The following is a 27,182-nucleotide window of genomic DNA, read 5'->3' as shown; positions in this document are numbered from 1 at the left end:
AAACCTGAAAATCAACTCTCTGTCATATCAAATCCTGAAGGCTCATCAGCAATCTCTGAAAGCTCCCCTCTTGCAGAGTTTTTGTACTTTACATATTAAACCAAGTCTTTAAATGCATCACGAGATTTCGGGAGCCCTGCTGAACTGTCAGATCTGTCCATAGCAAAGCCCTCTGAAAGCCCATCTTCCTGTATGGAAAGCCTTTCTCCCTAGTAACTCAGATGCTTTCCAAGGGAAAATTTCAAAGAACAGATCAGAGAGAAAGGATCCAGCAGTTGCTTTCAAGCAGCCTAGGTCCATCCTTTCCTGGTGCAGCTCAGAGTATTGCCTTCCAGGTTCCTGATCCCCAAAGGCCCCCAGGAGATGCCCGGAGCACCTTGCTGAGCTGTGTCCAGGTCCCTCGTCTTAGCAAAAACCTGTGGTGTGCACCAGTCGCGTGGTGGATGCTTGAAAAGCCGAGGGCAGTGGCTTGCCTTGCTCAGCCCTAGGTGGCTGTCTGCTGCTCGCTTTCAGCTCTGCCCAAAATGTGTCTCTGCATAAAGAGCAAACAGATGCTTTCAGTCAGAGCAACATCTTCTGTTTTGCATTGAGCAAAGAGCACTTTGGGGCTGGCGGAGAGCTCGGCGTGTGAGTGTTTTGGAGCAAGTTCTGTGTGAACTTGGAACAAGGTGGCAATTTTCAAGCTGGGAGCTTGGGGGCATTGGCTCCTTCAGAGGGACTAGGCAAAACATAGAGCTTTTCTGAGGTCCCCAGCGGGTCTTTGTCCTTGTGTTGTTTCCAAGCCCAGAGGTTAAATCTTCTTTGCCAGCAGCCGTGCTTAAAGATGTAAAGGCACAGTATGGGGCAAGAGCTCCCTGTGAAAACAGGCTGCGGGCGCCAGGCTGCAGTGTTACCTGCTGTTCCCTGCCTTCCTGGCATGTCACATTAACGCTGATTAGCGGGAAAAGAGCTTTCCCCTTGCGGGAAGATGGGTAGTAAGGAGTAAGTTCCCATAGCGTCTGTGCTATGGGGCTCAGCCCTGCCCGCGGTGCAAAGAGACCCAGGGGCAGCGCGGCCGGTGGGCCGGATCCAGCCCGTGCAGGCGGTGGGGCAGAACTAGCCCGGTTTGGAGGCTGTGGGAAAGGGCCAAGCCCGTGCCCCACTGCTGCCGCCTCTCCTGGCCTCCGAGGCGAGCGTGGCATCCCCGACCTGARCTCTGGGGTCTGCTCGGAGGAGGCTTGGACCCACCTGGACGTCTCTTATCCTGTAGCTTGTGCAGAGAGTGAGATAAAACCTGCCCACGGAGGCAGATTGCTGATACGAGYGTTGCTTTAGGCACTTGGAAGTCAATGTATATATTTTTGTCTGTCRTGCTTAAGTGCGGAGCCAGATCTCTAAATACACTTTTGTGCATTCGCTTAGCAACTACTTCTCTCTCTTTTTATCTCTTTAACAAAGGAAATGGATGATGGTCTCGACGAAGCGTTTTCAAGGTAATTCTAATAACTCTCTTTACAAGTTCATGCCAACRGGGACCAGCTCGGGAGACTTGGCTAGTGCCTGGTTTTTAATAATGCTTCTAATCTAATCAGCCACCGTGATCTGACCTAGGCAGCTGCCCCATCGGTGCCTCAGCTGCTAATTGAAAGATAGGCTTTGAGGCTGGCTGATAAGTCAAATATTTTGACAGCCTTTTAAGGATAGAGAGAGAGGTTGTATGCGATAGGGAATTTAATTCCCCAAGCAGCCTGCGTGTCTGCTCCTGTTTGAATGGACGGTTCGAGGCTGCCTGTTTCCAGCCCCCGCGCTAGCAGCAGGGACGCTCGGCCCAGCTTCCTGCGCTGGGGACTTTACCCTTCCTCGCTTCTCCCTGAGGTCTGGACTAATGGAGTTGGGGAGGTAGCAAGGGCTTAACCCAGCACTGTCACTTCAGTGTGGACAGCTGACCTTAGTCAGAGTTTAAAGCAGAGCAAAAAACTGCATGCTCAGCCCTAAGGAAATGAACCCTCATGTCTTGTTTGGGTCTTGGGAATGATTTACAGCTTCCACTTCCATGGTAGCCCTGTCCCAAGTCACGTTTGATAAAGGGACTGCTTGAATTTATGTCTTAACGTCATCTATTTTCCTCACCTCTCTTCCTTGCCCTACTTAATTAAGCAGATATTGTTGGTTGTGGTCTTTTGTTTTGCATTGCTGGATGCTGAACTGTTGGTTCACCCTTGGCCTTTTGGTGACTCAGTATTTGGACTGCACATCTGCCAAGGAGGATGCATTTAAAAGTGTTCCTGATGGAATATCATTGCTGGTCATTCTTCTTTTTTATTAAAAAGTCTGTGTGCAGCTAGTTTAATCTGAGGCTCATTCTACATCATGCCTCCATTGTATGAAGCGCTAAACATTTGTGTTAAACCTTTGGGCCTGGGAGAACTGATGCTGCAATGCTGAATTTTCACAGAGGTATTTAATAATTCAACAAAAAGTTGGGGCTTGTGAAACATCTAGAATGTCCCAAGGTGAAGATCCTTTAAAGCTGATCCTAGGGGCTATTTAAGCATCATCTGAGTCCCGCTGTGTCTTAACACAGGTGATTTAATCCAAAGAGTTAAATGTTTAGGCTGGGGTCCTGGGAGGCAGGAGTGCTGCTGAGAGCTGCCAAGGTGGCTGCRGTGGGCACTGCATTACTGCACTCGCTGAGTCTTCAGAAACAACACAGTGAAAATTGAGTCATTTCAACGAAGCTGCTCCTTTGGTCAGTGGAGCCCTACCCTGAGATAAGATCCCAGCTCCTGATGCTCCCATCAACAATAGTTCGGCGGAGGAAAAAGGCACCGGTAATGTACAGGATGTCCAGACTGCAAATTCCCTGGATGCCTGTAGGGGAAATGTTATGATAAACTAGCAGAAAAGCTGCTACAAACTCAAGATCTGCAAGTGCTGTGTTCCAGCCCCTCCCCTTATTGACCTCTCTCTTTCCAGTGGAGGTCTTTGAGGTGGGGAAGTGCAGCTAGGATTCTGTGTTGCCGATGCATCAAGCATCCGGGCTATAACTGCATGGACCTATACTTACTTTATTTTTTTTCTCCCCTCTTAGACTTGCTCAGTCGAGGACAAACCCTCATGTTCTGGACACAGGACTGACATCTCAAGACATCCAGAGTGCAGAAACGCTCTCACCTGTAGATTGGAACAAAATAGATTCAAATACAGACGAGAAAGATGATCTGTTCATGTTTTGAGGTCAGATGCATCTAACAGTTCACAACAGAATAACCACTAAAAGTTTATGGACTGAATTCATGCTGTTCTGGGTGCTGTATGCAAGGAGCTCTTCTGAGGGGGGTCTTCACCAAGTCAGATGATATTACAGCACAGTTTAGACCAAAGCTTTAGAAATCTAATGCAGATTTCTTTTTTACCTTGCTCTTATCTAAACCATGAGATGCTCTTGAACATATTTATTCATAGCCATTACAGTTTACATATATTATTGGAAGGTGTGTAGAGCATCTACAGTATTAGATGGCAATATACCAGTGGAAGAACCTTCAGCAGTGCCTGTTCCTCTCTGAAAAAGACTATGCAACACCAAAGTCTCTGTGTATATATATTTCTAGACAAAGGTCTGCAGATGCAAATGCGATTGCAAGCACAACTGTTACTAATCCACTGTTTCTTGAACAACACATCACCTGCCTAGGCTGAGAGGAGATTTGCAGCTGCTGCTAACAGTGTTAAAATCAAAGCGGTAGCAGAGATCTTGCTTTTCTTGTGAATGTCTGTGATACCCTCACAGTTGTCAGTCATCCATATGTGTTCTGGCCTTTTCCTTCCCAACTTCATATGGCAACTGATGTTTTTTACCCAAAGACTTTATGAAGTTTTGCACTTTAAAACTTGAACTGAAAGCAATGGTCCGAAATGTCAAGGTAAGCAGGGTCTGTAACTTCTCTTCAGAAGCTATTTACCCCCAAAAAACTGGCAATGCTGCAGGTCTGTTTCAAAACTGACTACTCACATGCACTGTTTCTGCTACAACTCGAAATACTAAGGCTCAGTTGCATTGCTGGCTTTAGTAGCAAAAACGCCAGGGAGTAACAATTTGATTTCCTGAAGCATGTTGAAAGTTGCAGGCTGGGCGAATCCCCTAGCCCAATGGATTTGTGTTCTTAGCTCTGCTAAGCGCATTTGGCTGCGCGTGCCTTTTTACTGTCTCAAAACCATTTGGTAGCTGCCCACTCAATAGACTCAAACGGAATCAGATTAGGCAAGGCCAATACCTGTGTGTTCAATTAGCAAACATGCCCCTTTCGGTGGTGTTCTGGTGCTCTTCCTCCCGATAGCCCCATCTCCTGTGAGGCGTAGAAAGTTGTCTTCATATACTCCTGGAATTGAAAATAAGTAATGGAGGTATAAAGCTTATGCTAATTAAAGGATTAAGTTTAATGATCCTAAATAGTCACACTGACAGTCTGCAGTGTTTGTGGCCTTATGTGAAGTATACTAATCTGTTTTATAGATTTGTAACTTGGTTTTGAAACACTAATTCGTTCCCCAGATAGCTCTTTATAACTCTTAAAACTGTGTGCAAAAAAAAAAAAAAAACCTTCTTTGTCAGCTGTAAGAATTTATTAGGAAACAGCTGAGTGACTCTAACTTAGATTTGATTTTTTTTTTCCTAAGTGTTATTGTGATAAGGTATTGAGGACTTGTGAAGCTGACTCATCATGTCTCCTAATAAAATGTGTGTGACGTTTATCCTGCAAAACTGTGTTTAAAGCAGTTTTACATCTTTAAACTACTGTGCCCATGACTTATTTGATCTCATGTGCAGCATCAGTCTCTTGCAATTGAAGGAATTACTCAAAGTTTGTCCATGCTACTTAGGCACACACTAGAGACGYGAACCTATTGCATAAGCAACGCCTAAACGACATAGAAGTGGTTGTAATAAGCACCTTGTTCTGACTCCTTGGGGAGTGGTGATCTTTCTGAAAAAGAACTTGTGCTGCAGGAATGGACCGTGAGGATTTCTCTGTACGTTGATCTTTCTCCTTTTCTAGAGAAGCTAGGACTATATACTGAAATGCACAATTCTATATATGTCTGTACATAGTTTGTTTTTTTTTTAAGAAAACCTTATGCTGTAAAGAATATCTGTATTGAGGAAAATAAAAGTTCTACCATTTTTGGAATGTCTTTGTTGGGGGACTTTATTTTTACCATGGTGTTTTTAATATGTAGAAGCCTTTCCGTTGTATTTCTAACTGGTGATGTTCTGTCTCCCTTGATGTGTAGCCAGTAAGCRATTGAAAACAACAACCAGAGAGGGGGAGGTAAGTGTCTGTCAGAAGCCTGTTTCCAGGGCTATCCATGTGGAAAAATGATGGCTGGAATTAGACAACACTCAGTGGTGCTGCCTCCAGTAAGCACTTAGCAGGGCCAGATGTAGCCACGCGGGATGTGGCGGAGGGATGTGCAGCAGCTGCCTTCTCACGTGAGCTGCCCGGGGCAGCGCTAATGGGGTCAGGAGTTGGCGGTTTGCAGCCTCTTCCGGTAAATCTGTCCCCGCTTGAGCCCCTGCGTCGCTGAATCAGCCTTTAGGTAAGGACGCTAACAAAAGATGAAAAAGGGAAGTCGGTGGTTAGGTCTCATCTGCAGGTAAACGTGGCGCTGGTAACATGAAAAAACAAAATCTCTTAATTGATAGAGGTTCTGAGTCACTGTGCAAAGTACTTCTCCCTTGGGGGGAATTTAATTTGTGCAGTTGCTTTTTAAATAAAAACAGCACCGAGAACCTTGCACCTCTCTGTGTGTTCTGCCTCCCCCTCCAATTCCTGTCTTTGCTCGCTGCAAGCCTTGGAGACGCTGGGCTCCTGCAGCTACTGTCTAATCATGCTGCTAACACTTGTCAGGGAAGCAAAGGTAGAAATTCATTTGGGGATGCTGACAAATAGATTTAACTCGTGCCATGCTCCCTTTGGGCGTATCGGAGCTGGGCTGCAGGCGGAGGCAGAGCAATGGGACTTTGCAGAGATGCCTCTCCTTCAGCAGTGTCATGCTAACAACAAAAAAAATTCCATAAAAGTTCATTTTTCTGTTTAAATTGCCTTTTCCTGTCTACAGTGATGTCTCAGATTATGAGTACTAAGTACCAACAGCCTGTGCTTTCATGCATAACTGATGGAGGTGCCGAGGAACAAATTGTTCTCTCAGTTTTGATGTGACCTTTCTTTAAGTGCCAGTTTAGAAACTTTCGGCATCTGTTTCTGATCCCTGCGCGGTTCTAGGGAAGGAAGGGGCTTACTGTGGTGAGGCCTGGCTCGGAGGGGATACCTGCAGGGGTATTTTTGCGCTGCTGCCTTGTTCCGTAGACTAATATCCAGCTGTGCCCTGAAAAAGCAGGTCCCGCTAGGTGGGCTGGCTGCGGGACTGAGCAGCTTTCACGCTCCCTCCTGAGCTGTGTAACACAGGCTGAGCCTCCGCCGTTAACCGGGGCCAGAGGATTCATTGCCAGGGCTCGGCGTCTGGCTCTGAACGTTAAGAAGTGTTTAAACATCTGAACGCTTCTGTTTCCTAGAAGACGGCAGCAGTTAAAAGGTTGATAACCTCTATGATACTCTCTGCTCGGCTTCCTGCTCCCCGCTGCCTTCCAGGCGGGCACAGCGACCTCGGAGCAGTCCGGCTGGTCCTGGCGTAAGCCATTATCAGCGCGATGCAGACCCTCGGTCCGACACGGGCTGAGCTCCCGGGAGCAGGAACCTTCCCTTTTTTTATCTGCAAGCTGCCAACCTCTCTGTGAATTGCTGCCAAGATCCGCATGGTAAATGGACAGGAGCTGTGCACCATCTAATGCTAGTTGGGGGAGTTTGTGGCTCCGCTCATCCCCCCAACACGTTGCGCTGGCAGATGTGCAATGACTTTGGTGTCCTTTTCACTCTCTTTGAGCAGCCTCAGCAGCAGAAGCGATGGTCTGGGCTCAGGTAAGCGCTGTAGCTCTGCTACGAAATGCTGGTCTGGCAGCCTACACTGGCCTGGGGCRGATATAGGACTTAATGACTCCATCCATCCTAGGAACGGTAGCCAGCGCGAGCGAGGAAGCTAACTGAAAGCCCGTCTTCAATCTCCCTCCTCAAAGCAACTGCTTAGGTAATGAAAGCTGCGGCTGCTGCAAGCCACGTGGCTGGCAGCTAATTTCTTTAGCCGCTGGCACTGTAACTTGTCTAACTCATTTAACACACCCCCTCTGGCCCCTAGACTGCAATGACAAACTCACCCTGTTGCTGCCAAGTTACAGGAACGGTTTACATGTAGATCTTAAGTTTATTGAGCTTTCCTGCTTCCTGTCTATTAAATGAATGCTCTTGAGTAATGATCAGTGGTGTTATGTGAGTTGGGGCCAAATCCAGCTCTGAAATTGAAAAGCGGCTGACTGGGGGCTCTGCTTCCTCTTTCCAGCATCGCTCATGTGTGTAGGAGAGTCGCAGCATTAAACAGCGTCTGCTGCCTGGGAGGCTGCTGAGATCAAATGTTAGCTCGTCGGCCTGACGGTGGATCATCAGCAATTCTGCCTCCTGCTTTCTCCATGAGAAACCTGCTTAAGGATGCTGACGAAGGCTTGATGAACGAGGACTGAGTAAGCAGGTGAAAGACGTGAGCAGGAGGGTCTGTCATTAATCCCTGCTTTGGGGAGGGGAGCTTGTCTCTGCTCCTGTTTGCCAAGAGTGTAACCTTTGGGAAATTGCCTCCAGAGCAGCTGCCTCRCGTTCGCGGTTGGTGCAGCACGCTGGTTAGCTGCCCTCCACCTGCAGCCCCACTTCCCGGCCAGCTGAGCTAGGATGAGGAGTCACCCCGTCCCTAACACAGCTCCTGCAAGGGCTGCACGGGCATTTCTGTGATATGTCCCACCTGGGGAAGAAATTGCCCTTTCTTCACACTCGAGGGGCTCCCATGTCCCTGCAGCACCAGAGCAGCCTGCCAAAAGCAGCCCCCCCATTGCCAGGCGCAGTGTATGCCTCCGGTGACGTGTGTTTTTTTGAAAGGTAGGTGCTCAGGATGCTCTAAAAACGCAGGCTCTTCTCCGGTGCTTTGGGTTGGACGCTCATGGTGCCCGTTGCAAATCTTGGCCTAGGTTTTTGCCAGAGAGATTTGTTTGAGGCATGAGGGAGCTGTTCTGCCGGGAGGAATGGCAGAGGAGCGTTGCGGTTGTTGCGTGGATGCTCATGCTCATAACTGCGGTGGCTGCGTGTTGAGATGACGGAAGAGGGGAGATGGTGAGAGGAGCAGGCGGAGGTGAGGGCACGCTGAGGTGGAGGGAGGCTGGGAGTAAAAGCCTGCAGGAAGGTTGTGAGGACAGAGAGCACAAATAACACCTGTATGATTAAAGGAAGAGGAGGAGAGCAGCTCCAGGGGCCTCTTGTAGAAGTCTGAAGCGAACAGGGACACGTCTCCCTGAAGAGAAGTGCTGCATTTTGTTGTCTTGCTTTACTGTCCCAGGGAGTTTCTACTGCCGAGGGGCACGGGAAGGTGGGTTACGCTCTCCTGTTTTCAGGGAAGCTGGGCACCAATGTGATACCATCGCTGCTGGGTCAGGGCACCTTTCACACCGGAGGGATGGGAAACGCTGCCAAACGGCAGCGCTGTGCCTGCCCTTGGCCTGGCGCAGAGCTGGGCGACGTTGCTCTCCTGCGTGGTACCAAGCAGCCTTTTTTGTTTGGCGGCTCCCGATGCTGCTGCTCTCGTGCTGGAGCTGCAGCATCGGGCGTTCTCCTCCCGCCATTGCCCTGCCGCTTTTTCCGGACACCTGCGGCTTGGCTTCCCTGCCCGCGCACRGGGGTGACGCTGACTTTGCAGAGAAGGGATGTCAGACGCAGCGTGCCAGGCCGTTTGCAGTCGCACCGGTGCATAAGGAAGCATTGGCCTGTTAAGGACGAAAGCATTTAGTGCAGCAGGTGCTGAGGTCTGAACTTCTCCTTCCTCCCTCCCTTCTCCCTGGAGTGCCAACAGTTTGTAAATTCGTGTCAAGCTTGAGTGAGAGCTGTAGGGCCATCATTACCCAGATTTTTCTTTTTCTTTTTTTTTTTATAAGCACAAATGGAGAGCAACCTTCCATCTGAACACCTGAATGGTATATTATGTTTTTTATAGCCAGCCCCAGGGTGCTGGGAGCTGTGGGCTGCTGTTCAAGGCTTTCTACACTCTGAAAGAAGCGGAGTGGGAAGGAATAACCTCCCTCGTGGAGAACCACGTGTGCAGGTTGGCTCAGGGGAGGATGGAGGACTGCGGAGGGAATGCAGGGGGGTCTTGGTTGAGCACTGACCTACTCCACTCTTATGCTCCAGCGTTGCGTGGTGGCTACCTGCAATGGCAAAAGTAAACTGTCAGACCTTGATGAGATTCTTCCTTTTGGAGCCAAGGGGAGCTGAACCAGAAAAAACGCTCTGCAACGGCAATGTTTGCTGGAAGTCTTTTAGCCAGCCTTGCTGGGATCCAGGGCAGGGGGGAGCCCAAGAGAAGCTCACCGTGGGTCAGCAAACAGTGCTGAAGGGGTGTTTTGCAAGCGTGACTCTTCCTGGGCTTTTGAACTTCTTCCAAGGTTTGCAGCACTTAATGGCAGGAGATGATATTGCAGTGGGAGACCAGAGAAACGATTCAGTGTTAGCAAATGGTTTTCGTCAAAGCTTCCCTTCACAGGTGGTTGTGAGGCTGCATGCCAGACTTGCAGAGAACTGCATCCACCCTCGGTCCTCGCTAATAACATGGGGTATGACAGATTACTTATATGTATGAAAATACCTTTTCCTGAAAAAGCAGTGATTTCAGTGCTAAAAATGTATACACTTGTGAAAAAGTTATTTTGTTTTATCAATACCTTCAGAGGAATCCTACTGACSATCTCTGGTCCAGCGTTCCCTGAAAACTGGGCCTAAATTCCTCCCTTATTCAAGTTAGTGGTAATTTCAGGGAGAAGCTGCCCATGTTGCACCCATTCTCTGCTAGGTACCTTGCAAAAAACGCTCCCGGAGCAGCTCATTCTGCAGAGGCAGCACAAGCAATGTCAGACGGTGGGAGCTGAAGAAGACAACATAGGCTCAGGCTCGGGAGGACCCAGACGTGCTCCTTGTGCATGGCATGGAGGGCAGCCCAAGGAGACCACGCTGCACCGTGGGCCTCATGGCAGCTGCAGACAGCAGAGCCAGAAGCTGACAATATTACATGGTGCAAACACGAAGGGAGCAGGGCGTCTGCTTCCTCCTAGCAAATCAGCCCTCGGCTTGAAAGTCCTTTTAGCAGCAAGCTGGCATCTGACTGCAAGCAATTTATCAGGAGCGAGTGGATACTGCTTATGACAGAGGGAGTCTTAATATTGCATTACTTCATTTATTTAGCACCTCTCCTCTAATGCCCAGGGGAAGGATAATGGGAAACAGTGTTGTGGGTTGCTTGGGGATGGTTGTTATTTTTCTTCCCTGCTAAAAGCAAACATCTCCAGCTGGTACTTGGCTCAGAGGAGAAATATTGGCTTTACAAAAAGAAGAGATGTCAAGTCATTAAAAGCTGCAGGAAGAGGAAGTCTTCCGAAATGGGAGTGTAAATGGGGCCAGTGATCTGGAGCCAGTAAGTGATATCGCAAGTGGCAGGAAGATTGGAGGCAGGTGCGCAGTGAATCAAACGTGCAGGTAGAAGGTAATTAGTGATCAAGTGCTGGTTAATTTAGTGTTACCAGCCTCTCATGCTGGACACACACTTAGCCCCGTTTTCACCGGGCTCTGATCTTCCTCGGAAGCGGTTGCAGGGGAGGGAATCGGGAGAGCGTGGCAGGGTTTGCTTCTCGCTCCCCCTGCTCGCCAGGATGGGCCTGGAGCAGCTCCCTGCACGTTCCCTGGGCGAGCGGCGTGAAAGGGAGCCTCTGTGCCGCCTGCAAAGCGGATTAGCGCCGCGCTAGCGGGGCCATACGCTGTTCAGATGGAGCTGGCCTGCAGCCTGGCGTCTCAGAGCGGAAAGCTGCCGCCGCCTGCCCAGGTCTCCCAGTCCCGCCAGGCTGGTGCTGCTCACCTTCGGCAGCTCTGAGCCTCTCCTGGGGCAGTAACCTGCCGGAAAGCTCGCGGCCTCGGCAATGAAAGCAAAGATGTGCCTTTGCAGATGAGCTCTTATTCCTTGTTCACTGCGGCGTGATTCAAGGGGCTGTTTGGAAGCTACTGGGAGTCGCAGAAGTGGAGTCGTGCCAGCAAAGCCAGCACGTGAGCTCCGGTGAAGTCGGTGCCTCCTGCGTTCTCGGGCAGGGATTGTGCCACCCTCCAGCCCTCCTCTTTTTTGCTTTTCCTTCTAGAAGGCAGCCGTGGCTATAACCAACGTCACCGTTCTGACGTCAGGGCCGTGGGGTCGCTCCCTTCCCCGCAAAAGAAAATATCAGAAGAGAGTCAGGTTGTGAAACAGCAACCTCTTCAAGTTTTGGCTCCAAAATCCCCGCTGACTCTTGTGATTTATCACTTACCCAGCTGCTCTCAGCTTGCAAAAGAGAAGAGAGAGGGGGAAAATATGGATTTTTTAAGTCTTGGCTTTAAAACCCACAGACTCAAGCCAAGACTCCTGTCATGGCTGAGGTAGTGAAGGAGGAACAATGTTACCTGTGCCACCAAGAAGCCCCCGCTCGGGGCAGAGCGGGTGATTTCCATCAGATACTGCTTTCCTGCCTTTCTTCCTTGCTGTGATTACCAGAGGAATAGCAAATTTTGCCATTAATTTGAATGTTGCTGTTAATTCCGTCTCAAATGAACCCCTGAGACGGAGGAGTACCCCTCCCTCGGGCTGGTTTCAGTCGCTTTGCCAATTCGGGCACAGATCGCTCACTTCGCACCTCCGAGTTTTTCCTTTCCCGGCGTCGCCGTCGGTGATTTCTTCCCTAAGGAAAGTTCCAGCCTGAAGGTGAGAGTTCATCTTTCACAGCCCACAMTCCCCCGGGAAAACGAGTCCCAGGGCTGAGTTTTCCTGACGCCAGCTTCCTCCAGATATGCCGCTTGCGAAGAGACGGCTTCTCGCCGCTAACCCCAGAGGCAGTTTCTGTCTCGGCTGTTAATAACCGCATTCGTGGTGACACCACTCCAGGCAAAGTTTTTGCTTAAACGCCTTGGTTATGGTACTTGCGCGGAGTTATTTGGCTTATACCTTTGTGTTTCCATCTCCCTACCCAAATCCTGCTGTGACAGCCCCCAAACTTGCTGCTTGCCGGGTCTTGTTTCAGATAAAACCCTCCTCCCTTCCCCTGCTCAGCRGCATGAATTTTAATGCAACATCTCAGCACTAGGCCTGTCACTGGGCTGTTGCCTCAGTATCACATGCCCGAGCATATGAGCCCCAGGTCTAATTAACGTAATAAAATGTGTAAAAAGTACTAAATCTCCTCAGACGTGGCAATTTTATCGCATCTATATACTGTCACAGCACAAGTAAAACTGACAGTAAAGAATAAAACAGTTATGTTTCTGGCATTTTTTATTACTTTTAATATGCTACCTTTTTTCTTACTGGAAATTTAAATTATAATGGTATGCTTCACTTAAAAAAAAAAAAAAAGTATCCATAGCAACAGGAACATCTAAATTATTACAGGCTGATCACTTCTCTACTAGAGTCACATCACATGCTTTCAAAGACAGTCCCAGAGGTGCAGGATTTTAATAGATTTTTTTTTTTTTTTACTTTTTTGCAAATAAACAATTGTATACACAGCGCTTTCTCCATCAATATGCTGCCTACAGAAAGATCTAAACCTAATAACTGCCAGCATGCTTCATTACCCAGAGGGAGAGCGTTTCAGGCTTGCTCTCGCAAGCCTTACTTCATACAAGTCTTTCTCATTCAAGTCGGTGCCTTCTGGTTATGCCATATAAAACCGGAGAATTTCTGTTGAGTTCAGCCAATGTAAATTTTGTCTTGAAGTTTTCAGGGGGAAAATACGACAGGAGAGGAAAGATTGCTGAGCCTGTAGCATCAGGAATCTGCTTGTTAGATTACAAGCTGGAGTCAAGCTTATTTGTATTTTGTTCTTTAAAAGTTCTTAGTTGTCATCACCAGGAAACAACTTCAGCAGATGCTTGATGTTTAAAAGGTGATTAGTGTGAAACTGTGCCTAGATATTTTTCAGGCACCATGCATACAGTTGAGCCTTCTTGGCGACTTTTGGTCTGAAGCAGTTATAGTTTCCCACTCTTTGGGAGGGAAAAAAAAAAAATCCTTCCCCTTAATCATGAAAAAGCCCTACTGATACATGCGAAGTGCTGTCAAATGTGAGAAACAAACATGATGGATGAAATAGACTTTTTTTTCTCTGATCTCAATTATAGGAATCACACGCGACATCTAGATTAATAGTAGGTTGAAAGTGTTCAGCCAGAAAGATTTTATATATTAAAAAAGAAACAGCTGGTAGCCTTCCTTTAAACGCATGTATTATTATGTTGTAACTGAAATTATGGTAGTAAACCATGTTTACAGGCTCTCTTGGAAATCTTAGGTAAAGAGCAGAAACTTAATAAATGTCCATGTACATAGTAACAAGATCTTAAACCAAAGCTTGTATGCACCAGAGATCTTATCGCATTCAGTAATAGCAGAGATTTGCTTTTTAAATCTTTTGGCTTCTTTGTTTCCTACCATTGTGTTCCTGGGTCGTTTCCTGCATTTTTCCCCAGAGGTGGCTGTAATTCAGGGAGGATATATATTGCAGAACATGCAAATTACTGTGGAATGAGGCAGTCTTTAAAAATATAAAATACTGCTTATCACTTAACCGTTGTAGAATAAGAGTTGACGTGCGGACAAGTGGCTGTAGTTCACTGAGGCCAGCCCAAAAAAAGGAATGTTAAAAACCAAGAAAACATGTTGGGTTTTTTTTGTTGTTGTTTTGATGTGTTTGTGAGCAAGGGTCATGTAAGCACTGCATCATTGGAAAAAGAGTAGGCTCCAAGGAGGCAGCATTCAGGTTTCGAATATGGTTGTCATCAGGGTGATGTCAGGCAGATGCTATTATGGGAACTGGGTGTATTGTCTGTCAGTGACTTTCAGATCCAATTGGTTTCATATGCAAGTTAAAAAAAAAGAAAAGAGTGATAGAAGGTGGGTGGTAAAGAGATGGAGGACTGAGAATGATGCAAAAAATCTGTTGGACCTGCAGATCCGGCTCAGATTTGAAAATCATCCTCTTTCCTTTATGGCTCCCATGAAATCACCTTTTAATAAAGAGTCTATAACAGGAACCTATAATTTTGTGGTTGATGCATGAGCCAGAAGATAATCCAGTTCATTCTCACATAGCTTTATTAAATTCATGGGTCCAGCAGGAGTCAGAAATATTTATTTTATGTGGAGCACACAAGATGATAAAGAATACCAGGTGCTGACCTCTGACACAAGACAGCACATTAAAGCTGTCATTTCCCCTGTCCTCATTTCTCTCCCAGCTGTTGTACATAAAGCACGAAGTCTAGCACAAAGGTTTCCCTAATCTGTAGGTGSAGCTCTTTGACTCACAGCTTCCCTGAACATGGGTGTCTCACCTCCTGGAATAACTAAACAAACATGAGGAGCCATATCCCTCAGGTACTCTGGAGTATGTCATCCTGTGGGATGTCCTTGGGCAGTGAGATGGATCTGTGCTGCTGTACCCAGGATTTGCTCCTTAAAATGGGCTGGATTTAATCTTCAGGAACATGCTTATTGAGTGAGTTTTGATGTACCTGCAAGTGCTTTGCTGGTAGCATGGTGGGGTTGTGGGGTCCTTCAGACTGGGACCTGCAGAAYGGGTGCGCTGCTAATGAGAAGAATGTGATTGTCCATGCCTGAAAATAGTCAGTACTGGGAGGGTAAGACCTTTCTTTTGAGGGTGACAGGAGGGTGGATCTTGGTTCTTCATTTCAGTCAAAACATCATGGTCCAGCAGCTGGTTGGCATGGTATGGAGCCAGTGCTTCAAGACTATATTCTGGGGTAAGACTGTCAGATACTGGGTTACTTGCTGCTTTGTGGTCTCCCAATTCATATATTGATCTGACCTGATGTGACAAGAGAACAGGAAAAGCTACTAGTAAAGTTATTTAAAAACTTCAGATAGGTACTAGCACATGAGTCACTTTACAATTATGACAGCAGAAACTTGAATAGCCCTGCTGATCATATTTCACAGGTGCTTCCCGCTGCCCTTTATGCTATGTGCCTCTCCAGTTCTGCTTTTTACGTTCTCAAAATGAGAGCACGTTCTCTAGAGGCCAGGAGTAAGAAAGAGCCAGCTCAGACTCAGACAGATCTTTTCGATTACAAGTGTTCCCTCATCTTGTTAACCAGATTGCATAAGAAGGTGCAATACTGCTGAGCTCAAAATTAAATCTTTTTATTTCATACCTGACACAGCAGCAGCAGATGACAGAGACAGCTGCAAGCAAGTTTAAAAGTATTGCTTCCTCAGAGCAAAATTCAGAATATGAGGCATTTGTGTTTCAACCAAAAGCCCATGGGGAACCCCAGATGCCTACTGCCGGATGCCTGCAACTGCCACGGCCACATGGCTCTGTGCAGACCCAGAGCACCACAGAGCTTTCGAGGGCGCCCGCCCGTGCATTTTTGCAACAAGCAGTGATTTATGAGATGTCTGCAGAACAGCTGGTCTCTCTGTGATAATGAAGGAGGTTCTGTGATGTGATGCCTCTGATAGCGGGGAATGGACTCTTTGACCCCAGAGGTCCTTTATAGCCTATGTCCCCACAACGCAACTTCATCCCCAGCTGATATTATGATCCTACTTCTTTTCATCCTCTCTCTGGCCCATGATCAGTCAAAGTGAATCAGTTCTGATGATTGCAAACTGATCGCCTCCTTTACTTGGAGTGCATGCAGGTGCAGTCTTGGCCTTGCATTGTCAACATTTCTCCCCTTATGCTGCTCCTGCAAGCTTTAGTTAAGTGCCATTGAATCAGTCTCTTCTAAGCGATTAACTTGCTTTCCAACCCTTGTTATGAACTGCACGCTGAGCCAGAAGGGATGGAGCTGGGAGATGAGATCTGTATCCAGAATCCAGGGAACTGGAGCAAGGTGAACCCAATTATAACCTGCCTGATGTCTCTTGCTGTGGCTGCAAAGTCAGAAGCAAGGAGTGAGAATGCACCTTTTAAATGTGGGCTGCCCTGATCAGCTGGTGTCTTATCTGTGTTGGGAGGTACTAAGGCTATTTCAGGGAGTTGCTAAAGTAACAATGTAATGCAATATCTGGAAAGGCAGTTTCCAGTTGTGTGGTGAGAATGCGTGTAATAATTTATAGTTCCAGAAGAAACCATTATCAACATCTAGTCTGCTTTTCTACAGAAAGGCATAGTTCAAAGATGTCACTTGGTAACATCTGTGTTGAACTCCAAACTCCCATCTGAGTTACCAGATCCCTTTGAGAATGGACACTTGGAAACCTGCTAAAAAGGAGAATTCCCTATATCTCAAAGACCTTCCTAGCTCTGATACAATACTGTATTCCCTATCTTCAGAATTTTGATCCACTAGGTGTTAAAGTCCTTTCAAAGAGCAAGAAGCTGGATAATTAGTTCAGGAGGGGAGCTTTTTCCATGTAAATCAGCATTCTGCAATCAGTCATTTCACCTTCTGTCCCCAGACTTTTCCTTCTCTCTCCAGAATGACTCTCAGCAATGGCTATCTGAGGGCTGAAGTTCCTCCTCTTTTATCTAGCAGAGCTTCTGATGCCAGTGCCGCAGGGATTTTATAGGCTGAAATGGAAAGAGCCCTGAGCAAACTGGAGGAAAAGCTTTGGAAGCAGGCCATTAACAAAGCATTAAAGACTGAGCTGAATTTGCCTTTGGCAAGTACATGCTGGCTTCCCTGGTTCTGTGCAGGCTTCTTCCTGGCCCCAATTTCAGATGCTACTGGATGCTGCTGCTCCTTCGATGGCACAGGTACAGACTGGGGGGGAGTGAGGAGTCCCAGAGCATGGGGTGTGTGCACACCTCRGCATGCATGCTGAACGCTGACTGCAAGCCGTCTGCTCTCCTCAGCACCGCGCCGTGCAGCCCACAGGCTGCCCTTGAGGGCCATCATGGACTTGGTGGCTTGTGTCAGTGATGTCTGGAAAAAACTATTTGACAAATTGAAGCAGACACAGAGCAACAACCTCCCAAGATCAAAGTAGGTGACATTGTTTTTCCTCTACCAACCAGCCAGAAAATAAGCAATTACAAGCTCCCTACAGTGCTAGTTAACTCCTACAAAGATACTTAAAGTACATGGACTCAGCGCCGGCTAGGCTGAGTTAACTCCATATCCCATCAGCGCTTGCAGTCAATGGGCTTGCACTCCAAGGAAACTCAGCCTGTCCTGACTGACTTTGGCTCCAAGGAGCAACAAAACCTGGGAGAATATTGACAACACAAYGACTGTTGCCATTGCAGCTCCACATCAGAAACCTGTCGGCCAAGCTAGAGGACACCGTGTGTGTGCGGGTCATGGTGTGTTTCATGTCTTGACCAAGAAGTCTTTGGAGCTTTTTTTTCTTTCTCAAGCAGGAATGGGAAGACACTGCCCTGAAACATGAGCTTCCTTACCTCTCCCTTCCCACAGAACTACCTGAGCCCCTCATAAGCACTTCCGGTACAGAGCAGGCATTTTTATAATTCCTTATTTGTTATTCAGTCCAGTTCAGATTTTCTATTTTACAGCCTGGCCACCTAGTAGGAGCCTTTTTAATCTGTATGCAGCATGCATGGCTGATGTAGCTTGGGAGAGGTCTGTATTTAAAAATGTGTGCTAATATACACCAGTTCAAGGCACAGAAATACAAGTGGCTCTTCCGCATCTCTTGCACACTATTGCTGGCTGCAGTGTGATCACACTTGCTCATTTGGACGTATATACCAGGAAAGGGAGCAAACACTGATCTGTACAAAGCTTTGTTCAGCTTCTTGAAGAGGATCTGTTTAGTCCAGACAAGGATCCATGGAAGATTTTCTCGTTCCTTTGTATGAATTAGGCATTGTTCTGTGTACAAGCTTAAAGCAGGAAAAGGAAAGAGAAATGTCCTCAAAAATGTATTTGGATCTATTGGTCAAAATAGGAAATTTGTCATTCCATGGGATCTCTTAGATACTAGACAGAAAATGACAGGGCAGTGAATCTGGCCTGGAACAGTCCAGAAACTCCAGGTAAGGAAAAGCATTTTCCTGCCTTATAGGACTTAAGCGTCGTGAGTTTTCTTATTTGGTACTGACGCAGAAAAATTGAAAGACAACTGAGGAGGGCATTTCTGAAGTCAGTAGCTAACTGGAGGATCGAACCCCACAGCTTTGACTCCCATCTCTTACAGTACCGGTACACAGTGGAGTCCTTTCTGCTGTGCAGGCTCGGCTGGCACACTTACACCAGTAAAGCCCCATAGCGGAGAAGCTGCTCATACTGGCAAATGGAGCTCTTTTGCCAGTGGGGTGGAATTGCCTCTCCAGTGCCAATGCCAGGACAGTGAGGCTGCAGAGAGCTCTATCCGTGACAGGGGACATGCTTTGCCTACACATCCCATGAGTTAGATGGGCTATCCCTATCCACCAAACTTAGGCTGGCAAAATTTTTAGTTTGATGTATCTCAATCTAAACTGGCCTAGTCTAAGCTGGCCTCTCCAGGGTCCAATATAAAGATAATTTAGATATTCATCTGAGTGACCTTAGAAAGCAATGAATTGCCCTTGGGGAGTATGAGGGGTGCCAGTTTCTCAAGTTAGGAGAGAGGAACTTCACCCTGAAGGTGGCTTAAAAGTGCCTAGTTATTCTGGGCTACACTGAGCCCCTGCTACATATGTCAGTGTTTACCAAGAAGCACAGTGCAAGGGAATATGGAATACCATCGTCACCTGAAGTTACAGGAGGACTCCAAGTACAGCAGGCAGACGGCAACTCACTGAGTTGGATTTGGCCTTATTGGGATTGGCATTCAAGGCAAGTTTTTTAAAAAAGAGCAACAATCCTGCCTTTTAGGGGAAAAAATGAACCTAGAAACCGTAGGACTGCAGCACCAACATGTCTTCAAAGAGCACATTCTTCTTTTATGGCTTTAGCTTATGACTTCTCATCATCATTTAAAATCTTAAGTAATATTTCTTGTCTGGATGCTAATGATCTGACACAGAAACTCCCACTCTGGAAATGTGAACTCCACAGTATCTCTGCTTTTTTGTATTGGTTAATGTCTGGATATGGAAAAGGATAACTCTCTAATTTGGCAAAACAATGCATAGCAAAGCACTTGAACAACTTTTATTCCCCTCTGTAGGGAATAGAAATATATTTAGCTGCTGGAATATCTGCCCCATTAACCTTACCTTTTCTTCTTTTTTTTTTTTTTTTCTCCTTATGTACTATTGGCTTCATTGAAACAGGTTTAAATCCTGCTTACCTTGAAAGTCTCTGTGGAGGGACTTCACCTGTTAAACACCAGGATACATGCAAAAAATTTGAGGCATTTATCCCAATCAATAATCTGGAAGCTTGAGATCGCTACAGAAAGAGGCTGGTAACATCTGAGTAGTCCCAATAAAATACTTGGGAACCTGGGTATTAATCTTAATATAATTGCCCAAAGGGCATCTACTGACCTACTTTACCCTCCAGTGTAAGTTACTGTAAAGTTGACAAATGATTTTAGCAGAGCCTTAGTGGTCACCTGAGGATGGCCAATATATAGCGCTATAAGCTGGAATTTTCATTGCAGCACATGGTTTAAATGACTTTTAACTCTTTGGAAGTGCTTCTTTTCCTCTGTAATGGAAATATTTACATTATCCTGTTCAAATGCTCTAAGGTGTCTTTATTTCTCTTGGCCTGGCTCATAATGGCCTAGTTCAAAAGCATTAAAGTTTAAGGGAAATGAGCTTTGCACCAAGGGAAGTAGGAAGGCATTTTTTCCTCTGCAAGATGGATCTGTTCACATTAGGAATGTGCTTGTTCCATAATGGTGCAGATTTCTCATTTACCATGTGTAGGGCAGTGTCTTTGCAGCAGATTTGGGGTCTCTCTACATCACTGTAGTAGCACAGGAAGATAATTCAGAGGGGCTGAAGGTCTAATCCAATGAGTTTGTCAGGGATTTCCCAAACTGCCAGTGAGAATCCAGCCTAAATACAGGAATGTTGGACAGTATCTTACCCTGTCTGTAGACAAATGGCCAGAGGACATGGCTTATGGAGGTATTAAGTCTAACAACTCTAGTTAATAATCTGATCCAAAGGTTTCTTATATTGTTATCTCTTGCTGAAAAGTCAAGACTGCTTGTCCTGTAATGGGTATTTTGATAGGTTTCTCTACAGCCTCCTTAAATTGGTGGGGTTTAGTCTTTGATTTGTGGTCTCCTGAAAACAAATGTCCTCTGTGTAGATTTCCATATGGTTTATATGAACCTGTYTTTCTTTGTTATCTTTTGTAGATTGCTACAAAGCAGTGTATTAACCCCAAGGGTCTGCTGACCACAAGTTGGAGGTCACTGCCCTAAATTACAAGAGCACTTATCTATTACCCAGAGGAGTTCACATACTAATTCACATCTAAAACCGTCTCCTTTGGGCATGACCCTCCTCAGACTCAGCACCAGAGTGCTGCACCCTACAGAAGCCCTGATGAAATCACTAACCCCATTACATAATTATTAACAGAAGTGACGGTTCAGACAGCGGGTCTGAAGCAGACTGTTGCTTGTGGGGCTGACATAAACCATAACAGCTCTGAGGCAGGTAATGAAAAATGTATAACTGTGTTTCATCGTTGGCCAAAACACAGAGCAGAACCAGAAGAATTTTTTTCCAATCTGTTGACAATGAATAGGATGAACAGAAAGGTTTTTCCTCCACATGTTCCCACATGATGATTAATCTTCCCAGCATTTGAAGATGTTGGCCATTATTTCCTGGCTTGCCTTGAAATCCACTCTTAAAGAGCAGCAGCAGAAGGATACATTTATATGATGAAAGAGGATTTTGTGAAATATGCATCTGTTTCAGTGTGCTTAGAACAAACCTGGTCCAACTCTTCAAGGAGAGCAGAAGAGACTGTCTTAGGCATATGAGAATGTCTCTGGATTTGGAACTGACAGTGGACTGCACAGATGGTTGTCAAAGAAATGGAGATTTGCCCTTTGGGAGACTATTTTATTTTAATGACTAGCCAGTCTTGTGTGACTACCCAGAAGTCTGGCAACTTCTGAAGGCATCATTTAGGTTGGTTACTTCTGTGGCTGGGAAACTTCCTGTGCTTTGTCAATAGGGGGGCCCTCTGCACATTTTTGAGCTGTACTTTGGTGTTCCCACCAACATAAGGTGAGATCGTTACCTCCTGGTTTCTCTCCAAAGGGTTCAAAGTTTCCTAACAAGTCTGCAGTCATCTGAATAGCCAGATTTTACCTGAAGAGGAAGGCAGATGTTCCTGTTCCAAACAATTTGAGATAAAAAACCTGTTTTACCTATACATAGATAGTAACTCATTTTCCAGGATACCGCCTGGACAACCATATCTTACACAAACTTCATTTTGGATTGACTATAGATATTTTTGACCCAAAACAAATATTTAAGATTGTTTTCAAGATTGTTGGGTTTTCTTAATACATCTATTTTTCAAATACTGTTTTTGTTTTGCTTTTCTTAGACAAAACATCTTACCAAGTGCAGCACAGATTTGCCAGCAATTCCAGTTCACCTGAAATGCATTTGCTGACAAATCAACTCCTTGTCTGAAAATTATTCTTAGATGCTTTCCACTTGGGATCTTATTTCTGTACCCTTCTAAAATAGGATGTTGCTCCACATTCACAACAGTGAATTCATTGCATTCTTGTGGCCCTTATCTCGCTTAAGTAGGGGAAAATGGAATACAGCTCATTCTGATGATGCTGATTTTAATGAAAAAAGGTCTTGCAGTCTGCTGTGTTAGTCACTCAATGTTACAGGAAAGTAATAAACTAGTACTGTTTCCATTCATTTGCTCCATGCGCCTTCTGCTGTTTCTGCTTTTGCACAGTTTTTCATCTTATTTTGGATTTTCCCTGGCAGAGGAGAGTTAAGACTTTTGAGACACAGACCTCTACCATAATTAAGCAAGACTCCTCTTCTTGTGAAAGCTCTTTGTCTCATTTCTATGCAGTTCTGGTTTAAGAAACGTAAAACTGATTTTTATTTCAAATGTGTGTGGCTTTTTCCTCCTCCTTTTTCTTAGGAAACTGGTAAGTCTGTGTGAGGTAGTAGTGGGTTTTATATTGTGCAAATGTCTCTCTCTTCTGCTAGCAGAGAACTCCCATTTGAATTCTCAGCAAGACTTTCACATATCCCTGGATGTAAGTCTAAATTCAGATAATTAGTATCTTGTATATATGAAATATGGAGTTAAAAGAAAAGCAGTCAAACCTGCTGGTCAGTGCATGATGATGCTCCTTAATTCAAAGGTTTGGGGACAAGATATACTATTTCTGTTTTATGAATTTGGCTCTAGCTGCTACTAACATTTCAATAGTTGCATAGACAGGAACTGCCTTCTGCATCACTCTTCACTGGTAAAAAGAACGGGTCAATAGCCTTGTGCTTTGCAGGTTTATCACATGAAAATTATCATATGAAAACCTTATGTCTGCACAGCACAAATTATATGAAATGAGACTAGGCACAAATCAGAGCAAAATCCACTATCACTTTATCTGTTCCTGTTACTTACAGCCTTGCTATCCTCCCCCTTGGCAGCACAAGATGGTCAGTAGTTGCWGACAGGATCATTTCGAAGAAGAGGAAGGCTGCTCTCAAGAACCATGCCTTAAACATGTCTTTTTACACCCTCACTCATCTATTTTATACAGTAATTTTATTGCATTATATAAGTCAGTACTCCAGGCTGTGGTTGGAGGGATCTTACTCTGTTAGCAGTACTCATCTGGCCATATGTAACTCCAGTGACATTGTCATGGTTACACTATTACTACAATTTAGCCTTCCAGGTGTCTTATTAGAATACCTCTTACCAAAACACTGTCAGTGCTCCCAGTCAGCACATGGTCTAATCTAACAAGCAATCACGCTTTTACGCTCTGTTCCTCAAGTAACACAAGCCAACAGCACACTCTCCCTATGTTAAAAGCAAGCTACTATGAACACTGTGCAACTGCAATTCACTTCCACATAGCAGATAGCAAAGTTCCTAATTATCTAGGCTTCTCAGGAGCCTTGTGTCCTCTGATTGTATTTCTAAAACCTTAAAATAATCACTATCAGCCAGATCTCTTCTGTCCTGAGTCATTACAGGCCATCAGGGCCTCCCTGTGTGTGGATGAGCTCTGCTTTGAGAAAGTTTAGGGCTGTTGCTTGCATAATGTATCAGCCAGTTTAAACGTATGGATTTCCCCTTATCTGATCACGACCAGATAAAATGATGGTAGCTGCAGTGGGCCTGAGAGCCTACACATATCTAAGCCTTTTAACAGACATTAGCCCTTGCCGTACGCAGGTGAGAAAAAGCAGCCTTGGGGCTGCACAAAGAGGGAAGATGCCTCAGAAGCTTGGTCATCTCAGAAACATTCCCCGCTGGGCCACATGCAAGTAGGAGCCCACGGTGGGAACAGCCAGCAGCCATCCTACGCAGCGTGAACCCTCCCTTCCCAGCGGGGGACTCCTCATCGCATAAGATCAGGCTTCAGAAAGCTGAACAACAACTTAGGCTCCACACCAGAGTAAAATGTCAGAAATCTTTTAACTACGCGCTCAAAAATGGCACCTTGTTCTGTCAGCTGCTGTGCTTGTTCTTTTAGAGGTAAAGGATTTCTCCTTTTTAAAACTAGCGTTTTCATCAGGTTTTGTTGTCACTGTCTATACTTTGTAGTAGCTATCAACAAAGTTTAAGCGTCTGGTTTACGTGCTGTGGCTGGCCTGTTTTAAAGATGCATTTAAATGTACTATCACTTTCTACTCCAATGAAACAAGGCTGTTTTTCTGCAGTACTAACCACGTTACCTCTGAAACTGCCTGCCAGTGATTCAGCCTTTCTTCCATCTGCCTGCTGTAGCCTTCCTTTGCCATGCTGTCTAGAAATCACAGGTCTGAGTGGTATTGAGAGTCGGAAAGGGCTTTCTGGCTAAAAACCGGAGTGCTATTCCAGCACAAGAGAGACATCCTGACTGCTCCTGCAGCCCAAATGGGAGCATTTTCTAGAGTGAGAGAGAGAGGAAAAAAAAAATCAAGTCTACTTTAACAGATAGGCTGGAGGCCTGAGTGTAATTATCTTGCCAAACTCTTTTGCCTTGAGTATTATCTATCACTCTGTAGTTTTCCTCCTCACAGAAAGGTAGATATTAAATTCTATTTTTCTTGTGGTCATAAAAAAGTAATTTTCTTAAAATTATTTCTTCCAGTTCTGCTAAAAACAGGAATCATAATGCAGCAGGATCCCCATCTTTCCAGTAATTACACTCTGCCTCCTAACTCCTTCAATGCCAATTTCTCAGTTTAGATGGCTTCTGCCTGGAACTGCAGTCATAAGGCAGAGACAGGGTTCTCTGTCTTGTTATTACATGGACTAAATTGTTTTAAAAATGTAATTAAACATTTACCTTGAAGACAATGCTTTGTCTTCTTTAAGAAGACTAACGATATCTTAATTTAACCTAATTTAGAAAACCTTTAATTTCTAGCATTTACCTTGAAGACAGTGTCAGGCAAAACAAAGAGAGGATTTCTTAATTTAATCTAATTAAAAGATAAGCCTTCAACTTTTCTATCATTGCTGTAAAAAATGAAAAGCTAGACATATCCCTTTGGTTTGTTCACAGATGTCTATTTTATTATCCTCCCTGATGCCCCCAAATCTTCTTAGAAAGCAGCGCTATCTAACCTTTTCGGTCCTGGGGCCATCTGTAAGATCAAGGGATCACCACCACAATACTGGAGCTGTTTTGGGTTTTTTTTATAAGCYTGAGACAAAATGCAGTCTGCTGCTTGAGACCTCCCCAGGGAAGAGGAGATCCCACTGGGAGAAGGRCTCTTTCCCTCCGATGCAAGGCCGAGGCAGGGTGTTAGATGTCGGGAGAAGGAACGATGGAAGCCCATGGAGCCACAGTCTCCTGCTGGTGCATGGTCCCTGCGGGCCACGGACACACGCACAAGATAGAGCAGCAGTAAAAGCCCTTCCAACTGCATCGATGTTCAAAATAATAGAGCTATAACTGGGAGCTGGCTTGCAGGTTTCTCTCCCCTTTCCTGAGCTGCCCTGAAAAGGCGTGCAAAGAAGCAAAAATTAAACATCCTTTGCAAGGAGCTCCCCTGGGCTCGGAGGAGCCTGCGGAGCSTCTGCTCTGCTCACCAAGGCTCCAGAGTGACCTGCCAAAACGGAGCAGCCAAATCTATTCTCTTCTCCCTCGTGGTGCAGCCACGGGGCAGGGATGGGAGAGCAGCTGTTCAGGGCGCTCTCCGCTCCTCTTGCAGCTGCTCCGGAGGAAGCAGCACACGGCAGCTGAGGAGATGGTGCCTGTACCTCCTCCTTGTGCAGGCTGAGCTGGTCCTGCCTGCAAACGGCAGGGGATGGTTCAAAGAACACATTTCAGAAAAACAAATAATCAAGATGCAAATTTGCCTCCTAGGGTGGTTGCGTTCAAGGTCCACAGGGCAGCCACCAGAGATGTAAAAACACAGGGCTTACTTTTTTATTTCAACTAGATGAACATCTGCAGCCGTTGTGCAAGTGTAAGGAAGAACAAGGCAACGTGATCGCAGGCTGGTTGATAGGGGCTCCTTAGTCCTACTGCTAGAGCTATTCTGCCTGCCTGCTTTTTATCACTTATAGCACTTTTAATATGAAAATGGCAGTGTAACCGATTCTTTGCAGTTCAAAATGTGGGGCCCTGCAACTTGCTCCCGTGAGACCCAGCAATCGAATCRGCATTTCTTCTCTGTAGTTTTAGTTATTTACAAAGAAGGAACACGCTCCTGTTTCCCTGAGTACATGACGATGCAAACAGCAAATGATTTCTTTCCTCACAGCTCCAGCTCCTTTCCAGCCTACAAAATGTTCKCTTTTAGCTTTTCCCAGTTTAGTCACATCACTGCTTCTGTGGCTGCAGTTCACCCTTTCCTGTAAGCCTCCTTCTGCTGCAGCTCTTCTGCTTCACAGTCACAGCATCAAAACACAAGCTCCGGTGAAACTCCTCCACCCATCTAGCTCAGTTTCTGAACTGGCTTGGATGACTTCTGTTTTGGATGGTGGCTTTTTTTTCTTTWCTTGTTTTCATTGCTAAATCTGTAAAAGATATTTTTTGTTTTGTTTTTACATTTATGAACAGAAACACTTCACGATCTCCAGCTCTGGCACAGTAATATTTTACAAGGGAGAGCATGAGACTTGGTTAATGCTTGTACGGTACTTTGAAGGTTAAGATCACATGTGATGAGGATTTAAATGTTCAGAAGGGCTTCAGACCCAAGTGCTTCGAAGCAGAAGTTGATTTCAGACTGATGGAGACCAGGAAAGAAACTTTTTGTGGACTGAAAGGTGGTTCCCAGACAGTCCCTCCCTGGCACCTTTCTGTGAAGCCCCAGCTCCTTCGGCTGCAGCAGGCAGGCTGCGCCATGAGGCGATGCCAGCCAGGCCGCAGGTTGTGCCGCCTCTGCCATTTGGGAAAAATGGGGCTGGGTCACCCGAGGGGACCAAGTCCCTTCTGGGGTACTTTGACCCTCCAGCACGGGTTTGACCATGTGGGGCAGCGCAGGTGAGAGGAGGCTCTCGCTCTTCTGAGGTGCCCCAAAGGGTGAGTGTCCGAGGCGACACCGCCCCCGCTCCCGCCCGCCGGGGTCGCCGCACGGGCAGCGCCCTCAGAGCCGCCCTCAGCCCGCCCCGCTCCCCCACGCCTTAGTCAAAGTAGCTGGACCCCTTCGGCCAATCACAGCGGGGACGGGGCACTGCGAGCAGCCAATGGGAGGCAGGCTGGGGGAAAGGGGCGGGAGGGGAGGCCGCTCCCCCAGCTCGAGCCGGGCAAGGGTGGTAAACAAGCGGGCGGGCCGCCCGGCTTTCCTGGCGTTTGGAGTATCCAATGGGCGAGGCCGCTCTCGGCCAGCGAGCCAGTGGCGAGCGAGGGCGGGCCGCCGCCGGGGGGCCGCGCGTCACGGCGGGCGGGGCGGCGGCTGGTGATTGGCCCGCGACGCTCCCGCCTCC

General features: G+C 46.3%; 1 protein-coding gene and 1 long non-coding RNA gene across 14 annotated transcripts in view; both read left to right on the top strand.

Moving 5' to 3' along the window:
* LDLRAP1 (low density lipoprotein receptor adaptor protein 1) overlaps window positions 1-5,175 on the top strand; it is a 33,049-nt gene extending 27,874 nt beyond the window's left edge. For 2 of the 3 annotated variants that reach the window (XM_026062473.1, XM_026062472.1), the window contains exons 9-10: window positions 1,438-1,472; window positions 3,071-5,175. In XM_026062473.1, the coding sequence (XP_025918258.1) occupies window positions 1,438-1,472; window positions 3,071-3,215 (180 nt within the window). In that variant the 3' untranslated portion in view covers window positions 3,216-5,175. The remainder of the gene's footprint in view (window positions 1-1,437; window positions 1,473-3,070) is intronic. The other variant, XM_026062474.1, reaches the window with a different exon arrangement.
* A 1,399-nt stretch (window positions 5,176-6,574) lies between these two features.
* Window positions 6,575-26,888, top strand: LOC112964417. Of its 11 annotated transcripts, XR_003252966.1 has the most exons (5): window positions 6,575-6,959; window positions 7,435-8,018; window positions 11,306-11,901; window positions 14,436-14,695; window positions 15,381-16,620. It is a non-coding gene; the product is annotated as an uncharacterized LOC112964417 (long non-coding RNA). The 11 variants fall into 11 exon arrangements; XR_003252961.1 differs by lacking the exons at window positions 14,436-14,695; window positions 15,381-16,620 and adding an exon at window positions 23,490-26,304 and having other exon boundaries at window positions 6,579-6,959; XR_003252964.1 differs by lacking the exon at window positions 15,381-16,620 and having other exon boundaries at window positions 6,579-6,959; window positions 14,436-14,865.
* Window positions 26,889-27,182: the final 294 nt, after the last annotated feature.

This window comes from Apteryx rowi, unplaced genomic scaffold (genome assembly GCF_003343035.1).
Source record: "Apteryx rowi isolate R43461 unplaced genomic scaffold, aptRow1 scaffold_190, whole genome shotgun sequence".
Taxonomy (NCBI): Eukaryota; Metazoa; Chordata; class Aves; order Apterygiformes; family Apterygidae; genus Apteryx; species Apteryx rowi.
This window is presented reverse-complemented; position numbering and strand designations above follow the sequence as displayed.